Source organism: Dryobates pubescens, chromosome 3, assembly GCF_014839835.1.
Source record: "Dryobates pubescens isolate bDryPub1 chromosome 3, bDryPub1.pri, whole genome shotgun sequence".
Taxonomy (NCBI): Eukaryota; Metazoa; Chordata; class Aves; order Piciformes; family Picidae; genus Dryobates; species Dryobates pubescens.
The window spans coordinates 36,874,123-36,888,381 of NC_071614.1; the positions used below are offsets into that span (position 1 = coordinate 36,874,123).

General features: G+C 36.4%; 1 protein-coding gene across 1 annotated transcript in view; it reads left to right on the top strand.

Annotated features, from left to right (window-relative positions):
• The window catches only part of CSMD1 (CUB and Sushi multiple domains 1), a 963,767-nt gene that overhangs the window by 828,460 nt on the left and 121,048 nt on the right, over positions 1-14,259 (top strand). Inside the window, exon 37 of the mRNA XM_054179968.1 lies at positions 8,414-8,518. Within this exon, the coding sequence (XP_054035943.1) occupies positions 8,414-8,518 (105 nt within the window). The remainder of the gene's footprint in view (positions 1-8,413; positions 8,519-14,259) is intronic.

Sequence of the window (14,259 nt, forward strand, 5' to 3'; positions counted from 1 at the left end):
AGGCAGCTAGAATCTCTTTCTCTGTTGGAGTGTAATTAGCCTCTGAACCTCTGTAACCTCGACTCCAGAAACCAAGAGGTCGTCCACGTGTCTCACCTGGAGCTTTTTGCCACAAGCACCAGGTTGGACCATTGTCACCTGCAGCCGTGTACAAAATGTTCTTAATGTCTGGACCATCTCGCACAGGTCCCAGACCCACTGCTTGGACTACTTCTTGCTTTATCTGGTCAAAGGCTGCTTGTTGTTCAGGTCCCCAGTGGAAACTGTTCCTCTTTCGAGTCACATCATACAGAGGTTTCACAATCTGACTGTATCCAGGAATGTGCAGTAGCTCAGTTGGCAGTGCTTTGAACTATGAGTGCTGAGGTCATGGGTTCGAATCCTGCAGTGTGCTAGATGTAACATTTCTGTACTTTTTAACATAAAAGAATTCCAGGCACCGATCATACAGAAGCCGAATCTTGTACTTAAACCACAAATATAATTTTTGCATTATATATTTACCTATCTTATCGATAATCATACCCAGGCAATACTTGTAGATCAATACACTGAAGACCGAGAAGAGCAGACGCTCAAAAAGCCAAAACACCTTCATGTTTGCTCGTTCGACTTAAGCAAGCAATAAATCAAACTAATTTGTCAGCAAGCCCCACGTTGGGCGCCAATAAATGTGGTGAGGTTGAGAGAGGGCTTAGCTCTCCCTCCTCCACAGAGTAAGAAACCACAGCTAACTCAGTCGAAGAGCAAAAGCTATATATTTACAAGCATATATGGAAAGCAGGTTATATATAACACAATATATACAGGTATTTACAATATATACACAGAAATACACAGCAAAGACAAATAACACAACAAAAATCCCTCCCTGAGGGAGGGATCCCCTCTTTGGAACCCCCTCTCTCCCCCCCTTACCTCCCTTTTTCCCCAAAAAAGGGGTTAGAGAGAGAGAAAGGCAAGTTACTAAGGAAAAGAGTTGTTAGCAAGCTTCAAAAGCCCATGCAGGATTAGTGTTTGCTTATCTGAAGGCCAAGTCCAGCAGTTCGCAGAAGAAGCAGGCAGGGAGAACAGGCTGAAACACCAAACTCCCCCAACTCCCAAACCGAACTGAACTGAGGAAAAAATTTTCCAACCGCTTCACAATCTAAAGCTGAATTTTTGTTCATCAACCAATGAAATTCGTTTAGAATATCAGAATGTTTTGGTTCTAGTACCAAAAACATTAGCCAGTGTGTTCCAGCAGTGTTTGTTCTTAAAGGCACAGCCTCAAACGACCACACATATTTAGGTCTGTGAGAGAACATAATTCTTTTCTTACACATACAGACATGGGCTATGTATGTATTGCATTGTTTGTGATATCGTTATGAAATGTTCTCATTTTGGGGAGGAGATATCAGGTGCTGTAAATGTGTCAGTATTCAAATTCAAAGTGAATTTTTTTCAGAAGAAAGTGTGGTACTACCATATTAGGTTAAATTAGTGGGATTTATGTGATACTTTAAAAAAATAATAAAAATTCCGTCCTTTATGTTATCTACCTCTTCCATTAGAAGATATAGTGATATAAACTGGTACTGGCATGTAAGGAGCTTCCTTTGATAGCATTAGTTTAGTTTATCCTTGTTAGCCTCCATTTCCCAGGAAAAGGATGAAGCATTCAGTGCTCAGCAGACCTCAAAGAGCAAAGCAAATTACTACAATGCCATAACTGTCAACATCCCTCCCTTCTTCTTTTGTCCCTCAGTTTTATATGCTAAACATGACATCATCATGGTATGGTCATTTGGTTTCAACTGTCCCAGCTGTGCCTCCCAACTTTTCATGTATTCCCTGCCTACTTACAGGTGGGGTATTGTGAGAAACAGAAAATGTCTTGACAGCGTATAAGCACAGTGATCTCCAAAACATCCCTGTGTTATCAACACTCTTTTGGTCATGAATTCAAACCACAGGGCCATGACAGGTATAATAACAAAATTTAACTCTATCCCAGCCAGACCCAGTGAAAAAAGCTATCACTTTTTATGTTAAATACTAGTAACTAATGCTGTGAGTTAAACTGCCAATAAAGAAGAAATAAATTATGAAATACAATCAGCTTTTAACAAGTGAACAGTGTAGCAAATATATTGGACCTGTTGGATAAAGACATGATTAAATGATCCATTTAACAATATTCCTTTTAACAATACTCAGGATTTTAAACATTTTCTTATTCTTTACTAAAACTATATGATCTTACATTAGTTTTAAAACTTCCTGATTTCCAGAGAAACTGAAAACAGACTGTTTTTTGTATTAGAAATATTTCCTTGTAGATCAAGTAGCACATCTTTATTGTGGATTTGTCTCTTTTACATAATGACTGTCAGGCTTAAAATGAAGAATTATCTTGTCTATGGAAAGGTCTGATGAAGAATATCTGAACATGACATGAAATCCACTGTTCTCAAAACTGAACCAGTAATGTGACATCATTGAATTCTAGGCATGCTTTGCTAAGTGGTAAAATTCAGAATGTATAATTTCATCCTACTAAATCCTGTACAATACCATTGTTTTCTGATTCACCTTCGTGGAATTCATCTGTCTTCTAAGTATGCACTTGAGATGCACAGTCGTATAACTAATTACTAAGAACTTACTAAACTATGCTGCTAAACTGTGTCACAGTTGATTTGGAAAGGTGAATTCACTAGATCCTGTTTCTTATAGAATGCTTTACAGAGATAGAGAGCAAAACCATTTTCTTGTGGCAGGGCACAGTGCAGGCTGGCAGCTCCCTGGCTATGGGCTGGTGGGAGCAATAGGGGGTTCCCTGAGGTGCTAAAGTGAGCCATGGTAGTTAAGTGCTTCCTGTCACTCCCATCATGAGCAGAACACCAGAGCTTCTCCAGTCCCGAGCACTGGGCATTTCTCTGGGGTCTGGAGCACTCTGAAGCTGGGCGGGGATATGGGCTTGTGGGTGAGCACATCTCAGCTCAGATGATGTCCTAGCAGGGCACAGTTGTGGGGGCCTGGAGACTGGCCCTGCTGCAGCATCACTGTGGCAGGAGGTGATGACTTTAGGGGTTGAAAAGGGTCCTGGGTCATGGGCAGTGTGAAGGAGCACTGGCTAGGGCCAAAAAGGGCTGTATGCTAGAACAGTCTGGGCTCTTGCACATTATCTTGTCCTTTTCAGATTAATGCTATGGGTCATCTTTGGTCAGTGAATGGCAGTAATAACAGGACATTTTTCCTTTTGTATGTGTTAGTAATGCTTGTGATCTGAGGATGCTATTTGAGAGGAAAGTGACGTGGACTATGTAAACATAGCTATATGAAAAGTCCTGAGACCGTGTCTTAACAGACATGAAAGATACCCTGTGCTGCTGTCTTCCTGGTGACAGCACACACAGATTTTTGTAGAGCCATCTTTGAAAGAAGCTGCTGTGTATATGACTGATGTGTTGAATGTCAAGAGAGATTCTCTCCGAGTGTGCTCTTGTGGTACGTGACAGAGTAGTGAATATTGACAGGGGACGCCTTTGTGGGCAAACCGATTCTTTCAAAGACCAAGTTTTGCAGGTAACACTAGATATAGTGGATGGGCATTCTGAGTAAATGGAAAACTGCAAATTATTTTTGCTTCCAATATTACTGGTCCATCAAAGTAGTGCTTGTGGCTTCAGCTTGTGAGGAAATGAAAGTAACATTGCCTTTAAAAGACATCCATCAAAATAATTTCTTCCTCTTTACAACAGTTACTGTACCATTTACAGAATATATGTAAGTATAGCAGATTTTTGTTAGTGAATGAAGCTTAGTTGCATTAGCAAATGCTTGACCAAAACTGGATAATAAATGAGAGACAGAGTTAATTCTTTTCAAGTTATTACCAATCAGGTTTACATGAGTAGACATATTTCCAGGTTACTTAATAAAGTTTTACTGTGAATATTTTAATAAAATTAAAGGACTGTTTGCATAGATCAACTCTTAATTTTTCATACAGAAAAAAAAAGAAAAAGAAAAAAAATACCTACCAAAAAAAAAATCAAACCATAACTGGAACGGATTTTTTTTTTTTTCTCCTGAAGAGGAAATTTATTTCATTTTTCATTTAGAAAATTTAATTCAATCCTATGCTTTTTAGTAGCCATCCCGCTTTCCAAAAGGAATTGAACTTATTCCAAAAATATGATGCTAAAGAAAACCAATGTTTCATTAAATGGTAATTGGGTTATATGCACGTTGAGTTTATCAAGTGTCTTCCATGCTCGCCCTTACAGCTCTAGTCTCATGTTTTCCACTTCTTCAATCCAATATGAGCATCTTCCTTCCAAGAATATTTTTCTCTTTTACATTTGTTATAAGATTACAAAATTCTCAACTGAATTTAGAGATACTCTGTTCTTATAGCTCAGCAATATTGCTGTCTACAACTACCTGAAGGGGGGTTGTAGTCAGGCAGAGGTTAGTCTCTTCTCCTAGGCAACCAGTACCAGAACAAGAGGACACAGTCTCAGGCTGCACCAGGGGAGGTTTAGGCTGGAGGTTAGGAGGAAGTTTTACACAGAGAGAGTGATTGCCCATTGGAATGGGCTGCCTGGGGAGGTGGTGGGGTCGCCATCGCTGGGGGTGTTTAGTGCGAGGCTTGACAGGATGCTTGGTTGCATGGTTTAGTTGATTAGGTCTCTTCCAACCAGGTTTGGTCTAATCTATTCTATTCTATTCTATTCCATTCTATTCTATTCCATTCTATTCTATTCCATTCTATTATATTCCATTCTATTCTATTCTAATGGCAGTTCCTACATGAAGCCTGTCAAGCTAAAAATGCAAAATGTCTTCTAAAAGTTGGATAGCTGTCAGACATCATATGAGTATTTATAAATACGTTGTGCTAATTATTGTGTACAGAATGGAATTATGAGAGAGTGGAAATTCCTTGGATGAAAGGATGGAAAAGCTTTCATAAACATGCCAAAATGAAGCCTACCCTAGACTCCTTTTCTGAAGGGTACAGACGTAGCAGCTGAGTGAGAAAACATTCTTGTCAAATGCGTTGCTTTTTTCTAAGGGTTTTAAGTCTGACCTTGACTGGTAGATCATTTTACTTAATATACAGAGATGAAGGAAAAAAGTGTAACAAGCTAAAAACCACAGAATTATTTTAGAATTGCTAGTTTGGAACTTGTGCTTTGCTTGACTATGGTATATTCAAACAGAAAAAAGAAATGAGACTAAATATAGCTGCATCTCCATCTAAAATTAGAAATGTAGGTAACACCTGACATTCCTTTACATATGTATATCTACTTAAATATGCATGTATATGTGTATAAACATATACAGAGAGAATATACAAATGCAGTAGTCATTGAGGTTGACATCTGGAGAATCTACTCTTATGATGGTAGTTAAATTTAGAAAGAAATTAGGTAACAATGTAATTGTGCTAAACCAAGAAATGCCTAAAATGACCAATAATCTCTCTTCTTATTCTAGAAATTTCTTAGACATCCATTCACATATGTAGTGTAATGCTATTCTCTGAAATGAGAAATATTACTCTTAGGTTTCATTGCTAGCTCTTGCAGGGGATAATGGACATAATTTCCCATAATAATATCATAACCAAACATTAAGTAAAAAAATTGTACTCATTAACTTGTAAGCCTTTAAGGAGACAAGCACACACTTACTGTCTCCTAGGAGAGTTTTCCAGTACTTTCTATATTACAGATTCTCAATCAAGAGATTAACTCAATAAGACTCCATTATCCTAAAATTTTATCCATCATTGAGTATCAAATGTCTACCATGGAGATATCTACACCTAAGCTACTATTTAATCATAGAACAGTCCAGGTTGGAAGGGAGCCTTGCTAAGATGGTCCAGCATTCTGTCCAATTGCATCTTGAAAATCTCCAGTGATGAGGACTCTACGACATTCCTGGGGAGGTTGTTCCAGTGACTGATTATTCTCACTGTAAAAAATTTCTTTCTAGTGTTGACATGAAACCTTTCCCAACTGAACTTGGCTTCATGTGGCTCCTCGGAAGGAGAGAGCTTCTATCCTCTTTGTAGATTTCAATTAAGTATTGGAATGCTGTCATGAGGTTTCCCTCCAAGCCTTCTCCAGGGAAAAGAGAATTAGCTCCTTCAGCCTTTCCAAACAGAACATTTCTTGAGCCCTCTGGATGTGGCCCAGGGTCCAGTTTTCCTTCCTTGCTGCAGCAGAGCGCTGCTTGCTTGTTCAGCCTGTCCACTACAGTCCCCTTTAAGCAAGGCTGCTCTGCATCCAGAAAGATCCTTGCCTGGTCTGGGTTCTTTGGTTATTCCGACCCAGGTACAGGACTTTGCACTTGTCTTTGTTAAGTTCTAAAACCTCATACTGTCCTGGTCTCTCTGTAAGACAGCTGACATATCAATCTTTCCACCCAGTTCTGTGTCATCAGCAAAACTGGTGGGGATTCTTTCAATTACCTCATCCAGATCATTTAGGAAGATGTCGAAGCAGCGTGTCCCTCAAGGACTCCACTTTTGACATGCTGCCAGCCATTGAATGTAGCAATTATGAAAATTAAAAACTCTGGCTTCATTTATATCTCACAGTACAATGGCATATAATTTCTCATCTTATTGAATATTAACCTTTAAGCTAGGAAAAGAATGGTGTTAAATGTTAGCAGATCCTACTAAAGAACAAAACTGCCAGAAGAGCAATTTTGTTTGATGAGGAATATAATCATTCTGAGTCAACATACTCATTCTTACAGAACAGATACTTTAAACATCCTTAAATGTATTTCACATTCTGTATGGATACTGTGAAAAGTCCTCCCTCAAGGAAGATGTTTCATTGTTTTCTGTATTCCATGGTAAGTATTGTGTGATGTGAATATTCCGTAGTATGTGTGAATTTCCATACTTGGAGGTTTCATGTCAGAGAGCACAACCTTCCCAAAAGGCCAACTTGTCATCTTTATATCAGGATTTTTGTCAAGGTTTTGTTTAATATGGTTTGAAATTAAGAAGCATTTACTATTTCCTAATTTAGAGAGTAGACTTATGAAGAGAATTCATTCCAGCATTTGTTTTTAAGCCTGAGTTTCAAGCTCATACCTGGGCTACTCACAGTTATGGTGGAAACAGCAAATGCCCTGTGGGAAATGAAAACATTTCTTATGCAGCCATCGTTGAAGTTCATTAGCTACTTGATATTGTCTTTTGAGGGTAATCATAGAAAAATCTTGTAAGTTTTAGCTTTGGAATATATTCTGGTTTTAGGCTGTATAAAGTGAGTTCCATAGTCATGCGGTAACAAATAAAATGCTGTGTCACACTGGGCACTACTAGTAGCAAAGAGTGTGTCCAGGGTCGGTGATAAGTTTGTTTAGCATGCACTGAAGTCAGTGTCCAACAGGTTTTTTTAACAGTTATTTGAATGGTAGTGTGACGAGAACGGAGACAGGGACGACAGCACTCAATATGAGTGATAATAATCATCCAACTTTATTGTTCCACACTTCATTACTTATAGTCTTATCTTATACATAGTTAATTCTATTCTAATTTAACACATGCTATTGGTTACTATCTAAAAGGTTACATCATTGTTTTCACTACTCTGTGGAATTTCCTAATTGCTCTTTTTCCCAGATCTTCACCTACTCCTTATCTTGTTTGCCTTCCTTCTCAGGGTCAGCTTGACTCAAACATACCAAGCATCAGAACGTTTCCATAACTCCTACTCCATTGCTATAATAATAACAGAAAATCCTTCAAAGCCTGGCTTGCACAGGTGTTCCTGGGACTCATGTCTCCTCTTGCTCAAACCAAACCCCAACAGTAGTGTGCCTTTGTTCGGTTTTGTTTGGGTTTTATTCCATTTCATCTACCTCTTCATTTCCTGTCCTGTCATCAGAATTAGGATAAGTGATTGAAATATTATTGTAGAAAGAAGATGCAAATGCAGAGAAAAAGCAAAGAAAACAAAACAAAACAAAACACAAAACCCTGGGCTGCTCTGTTGTGTTATTGAAGGTTTTGTATACATGTGGAAAAAAAGTTGAATGACAGTGGTGCTTGTTCTCATAATCATATCCTTTACTTGGGGTTTTTATATTGTTGGTTTGGTTTGTGTCTTTTCTAGCCAAGTCAATAAAGTTTCATCTGAACATGATGAGATCTTGTTTCACTGTAGTTACATAGCCTCTTAATATCTGACTAATCAAAATTTTCTTGCAACTTCAGAAGAAAACAAGGCAGAACATAGCAGAATGTTTGAAATTTTCATGCACACAATGAAAAGAAAATGAGCCTGTCTGATTCAGTCCTGGTTATGTCTTTTCAACATGAAACTCTGATATATAAGCATAATACAGTTTATTTCATAACTTTTTTTTCTTTTCCCCCCAGGTACAACTGTGCCAGCATTGTTGAATAGTACCTCTAATCAACTTTACCTACATTTTCATTCTGACATTAGTGTGGCAGCAGCTGGTTTTCACCTGGAATATAAAAGTAAGACTGCTTGTTTTTTTAAACTTTCTCATTAAAAAAAACAACACATGCCTAGGGAAAAGGAAAGAGATTTCGTATTGTTTTTCAGATTTCGGGTTTTTTTTAGTTCCTTGACAAACAAAGCTTGTTTGACATGAACCTGATGTGAGTAATAGTTATTAAACTGAAATTTTAAATGAAGTGATATTTGAAATTGCTTTAAAACAACATTCACAACTTGGTCACGATTCAGAAGAACATTTAAAAAAAATAGGGTTTAAATTATGACATAGGGTTTGTTTGCAACTTATTTGAGCTTAGTTCTGAAATTTAGATTATTTTAAAAAGTAAGAATTAGTTTCACTGCTTCTGACTGTATAAAATCAGGACAGGTAAACTTTTGTTTTCTGCCATATTTATGTGTGCATATATTCATACCTTGCTGTTCTTTGATTTCCTTCAAATTCTTTTCTCTCAGAAAATTGCTCTAATTGCAATAAAAAAAAAAACAACAAAAAACAACTAGAAAATATTGTCATCCCAGAGCTACATGAAAACATGGCAATTACCTTGCTATATCTCTGCCAATATGAGCAGAATAGCCTAAAAAGTTTAATGGCAAATTCTGATAGGTTTTTTTTTTCTTCCTTCTGAAATATGGTGGGATGGTGTTGCAAATATCAATGGGTAACCTCCCATAATCATAATGAATTCAAACATGCATGTTTCTGTTACTAACTTTTCTCCACAAATTTAAATATTATAGATTAATAGCAAATTCAGCACATGCAACATCGTAATATTGCTTTAACTGAAAATGGGTTTTACAAAGAATATTCTAGTCTTTAAAAAATAATGTGATGATGTGTTAAGAATCTGATGAATGCTTTGATGGTCACAAAGTAAGTCTGCTATACTTACCCTTACAAAGGACATTCAATAATTGGTTTTTTTTTAAATTGAGTTGATTTTATTATTACATGCATCCCAATATTAATCTCTTTTTAATCTATTGTTATTCGTCTTTCTAAGAAGTGCACATAAGTAAATGCATACATGAATGATATTTAATAAGCTCTATTTAGAATGGAGATTAAAAATTGTTTAAAATATAAATATGTAGGGAATTTTGAAAGATTAGATTTTCAGATCAAACCAATATTTTAAACTAAACATGATACACAGGACAGTCTGGATGTTAGGAAGAAGTTCTACAGAGAGAGAGTGTTTGCCCATTGGAATGGGCTGCCCGGGTAGGTGGTGGAGTCACCGTCATTGGAGGTGTTCAGAAGGAGACTTGGTAGAGTGCTTGGTTGTATGGTTTAGTTGATTAGGTTTGTTGGTTTAGTTGATAGGTTGGACACGATGATCTTGAAGGTCTCTTCCAACCTGGTCTATTCTATTCCATTCTATTCTATGCTATTCGTTGCTATTCTATTTATTTTTCTGTTTATTTCAGGGATTTTTATGCAGTGATTTTGTAGGGGTCCTAATGGTTATGTGGAATGAAAATATGACTATTACTTTTGCAGGAAATTTTTAGAAGCTAGTATATTGACTAAGTTCTCTGGTTTTGTTTTTGTTGTTTTTTTTTTTTCCCCCACTGGGGAGCTTTCATCCTCAGCCCCTCTTCCTCATAAAGCATTTCTCTTTAAGATGCAGAGGAAGTGTGGAGTGTAAAAAAACGTACAAATCTATTCTAGGAAATTGCTGTACAATTAACACTTTGAAGTTCAATTTCTATCTTTTACAGTATCAATTTTCTTCTTCCTCATACTCCTGAAAAAAAAAGTGTTTTATTAACAAGTGAAAAATGTTTAGGAGTCTGCAAGGGCACTTGGATTTATGCTTTTGTTTGTCTCCTAATTACAAGTCCCACAATGGTGCTCTGTTAAAGCATCTGTTGACTTCAATGGTGACCGTATTTCAAGGCCGGGATGTTTTGGAAGTGTTAACTTAGTGCAGGTCAAGGTGGCAACATTCAGCATTCAGAGCTTAGTTAACTATTCTGTTGACAGTCTGGCAGAAAGGAATAATTTCCTTTCTTATGTGACTGTATGGTCTCTGCAGAGCTAGCAGGAGTACAGAACGTCTCTGTGTGTCTCAGAATACAGAAACTGGACAAATCCTCACAGCAAGAATTTACTCTTTTATACTGAGCAATCACCTCTATAGGTCAGGAAAGAAGCAGAGAAGGAAATACTTTTCTGTAACAAGATGCAGGTATTGATAGTGTTTGATTATGAATTCTGGATCATTCAGTCACCTACTGTTTGAAGCAGCATCGGAAAAATAAATACCTTTGGTTCAAAAATCAATGTCAAATTTGCAATAAATATGTGATATTTTTTGGAGAGTTTTCTTACTAAAGCAAACACAAAAATACTTGATATCTAGGAAAAGAACATTCAGTATGAAATGCTGTCTTAGAATATCAGATACTGATAAAAGCAAAGTAAAAGGAGGGCTAGATTCATAGTCTTTCTAAATAAAATACTTTGTAGCTGTAAAATGCAGCATAGTATTTTTTTCATTTTCTTGAAGAAATTTGAATGTCTGAGTAGTTGTAGTGGGGGTCCTCAATATCTACTTTTAAGTCTGTTCTACTCAATAAGACAAAAGAAGCTGTAGTAACATGATATTTCAGAATTCTCATTACCAAGAGGAATGTTCCATCATTCAAGTTCAGCTCATATTTAAACATTTGTCAGAAGTCGTAGAGCACTAACATAAGATGTATAAGGAACACGCCACTGTTGTGAGGCCAGAGACCTATGTTTAACAAGTTCACCTAGAAGAAAGATGTATATAGGATATAGGCAATTGGTCATGATACCTAAGTGGATGCATGGTTTTCAGATCTTGTTCAAATACATGTTTTAAAAGTTTATAGAATGGAATTACAGAAGAGTGCTTTGGAGTTATTATTCTTTGCTAAACTTCCCTGTATACATCCACGATAAGGCTATTCCTCTGAGTAGCATCAACTCGGGTTCAAATCATTGCAGGTAATAAAGGCCTTCTTTCTTACTTTTTGTAAATTGTCGGTAGCTACTTTGGAGGAATGTGCTTTGTTGTCTTTCAGTTTGTCTTCACTGTGGACAGAGGAAAAGCAATGGATTCTGGACCTGCAGTAAGAAAGGCCTTCTCCCCATTCATCAGCTCTGCTATTTATTGCAGCACTTCTCTTACATGTTACTTAATCACAACAAAAGAAAATTCAGTGACCTATGGAAAGAAAAATAGTCATATTTCAAATGTGAGCAACAGATTACCAGAAAGATTTATTCACTTTCCCTTTCATTGTCTTTATTTTCTATAGGCAGACAATGGGCAGTCTAACCTAAGTTCATATCTAAGCAGTGCACGTTCCCTGTGTAGGCTTCAGAACCAGATATCTTCTGGTGAATAATGCAATTTTATCATATACTTTAGGATGGTTATGTATTAACACCAAGAATTTAGGCATAAGTACATTGTCTTAGTGATCATACATAGTTTGTATGCTATGGTCAAACTGATGACCTTGATGGGTGTTTTTCTTTCATGCCTTTGTTAGAGGCTTTTTAATTTTTTAAAAAAATAATTATTATTTATTTATTTACTTGTGGGTTTTTTTTTTTTCTTTTGTCTTGTTCTGCCAATTTTGTTTGGGTTTTGTTTGGTTTTGTTTGGTTGCTTGCTTAGGGTTTTTGGGTTTGGGTGGGTTTCTTTTGTTGTTGTTGGGTTCTTGCGTGTGCTTCTTATAAGTCATAGGCATGAACTCACTCAAAATAAATAATTGGTCAATGCCTTAGGACAAATTCAGTCTGGTCATAAGATAATTGTAAGTATTGTTGAGAGCCACTGTGTGGCATTATATCTTGCTATTTCAAATGGGTTGTAAGTGTTAAACTGGTTGCAGTAGCCTATGATGAGAAACAAAACAGGAAAACATGCAACTGCTAAGTGTAGGAAAGACAGGTGTTAATTGTTTGAACTAATCCATCAGATGTATGGTTTTTTTCCCCTTCCAAACTGTGGTAGAATAAATAACATGATTGTTTTCACAGCTGCTAGCAAGTCCAATCAAAATGTGCTTTGTTGCATTTCTAATATGTACAACACTAGCAAGAATAAATATTTCTGCTATTTGATTTAGTACCTTTTAATTTTAATGAATACAGGAAACAACTATCCGAATTATATGATTTAGAAATGTACCTGTTTAATTCCATTGAATTTGTGGGCACTGATGTTTCAGGTTGGGTCTTAAAAATCTAATTTATTAATTCAGTAGTAGTTTCAGTATTTCCTTTAATACAAACTGTTTGTTTTTTTAAATTCTGGAAATAATGAACATTTGTTCATACAGTACATTGCCTGAACCTCTCATTTTAAGTCAGATTTGTGTTAGTAAGAACCAAATATATGATAAATATATACATGTAGGTTAAGGCCACAAATGTCTGTAAATATGTGTGTGAATATATCAAAAGATATCAATTATAACTAAAATACTTCAATAAAAATCCTGGTTTATGCAATCAGTATTTTAATATTAATAGCTTTATTACTGTGAATTAGGATATATGGCGTGATTCAGGATCATTCTTTTTTGTTTTACTGTCATACCACGATGATGTAATAAGTGCAAGCACATAAATTGACTTTTACTTACTGTCTTTTCTGAAGCTTTTTTACTGCATGGCTATCAAGTGCGAAAGTCTCTCAGGAGCTGAAATGTATTCACTGATAGTGGGACAAGAAAACAATGACTATCTGTTGTAATATTTCTCTGATAAATTCTCTAAATAAAAATCAGACTGTTAGAGAAGAAAATGTATTCTTCTGAGTAGCATATTGGTTTTTTGTAGGTCTAGATTAACACCTTTTATGCAACGAAGTCTTTAATGTGGCACTTCAGTACAGCAGTCTTTCCTTTTCCCATGTGTTAAAACAGGTATAAATCATAAATATATAATTTTCAATTTAGCAAGTTCTGATACTATCAGTTTATTTATACAATGTAATATCTGTTGATATGAATTTGACCCCTTTTGCAGTCATTAATTTTCTAACCTAGTGTCTGCAGCATGCAGTTTTTGAAGAAACAGCTTGGGTTTTCTTGTATATCATCATTGAGACAGAAAGAACAATTCACTCCAACTTGAAGTTTGTAATATAATAAAGAAGAATTTGTTTTGGTTAGCCAGAGTTAAGAATGGGAGGGAGGAATTCCAAAAAGGAAGCCTGATGACATCTGGTCAAGCTGTCAAGAAATTCTTGTGTTGTTCAGTTTGCAGCCTTCTGAAATGGACACTAATGGGCATTCACATTGTCAGATGTGCCAGCAAGAATTCTCTTTCTGCCAGCAATGGCAGTGATGTTTAGACAGAATTTGAGGTAATTGTAGCATGTATATAATTATGGAAGTGGGGCATATTTGTCTTATGCCACAGTGGAGCCAAGAAAGTATTTAACGGGCTGTAAGTGGAAGAAGGTCAGGGCGAGGGTTATAATTCTTGACATTGATGTGTTCTCTCTTGCACTGCACAGCAGAAGCCGAGCTCTGAAGAGCATAAACTAAGCAATCCTTGTCCTACTTTGATTGCTTAGACTTGGCATTTAACATGTTTCCCTTTATTACTGACTGTTCACAAGCAATCTAGTTTAATGTATTTCAGAGTCTCTGAATATATAAGTTCTCACATTTTTTGACAGATATCAGATTCTTTTTGCTTTCTCTCAAGCATTCTTTAGATTTTTGGACAAGTTCTACC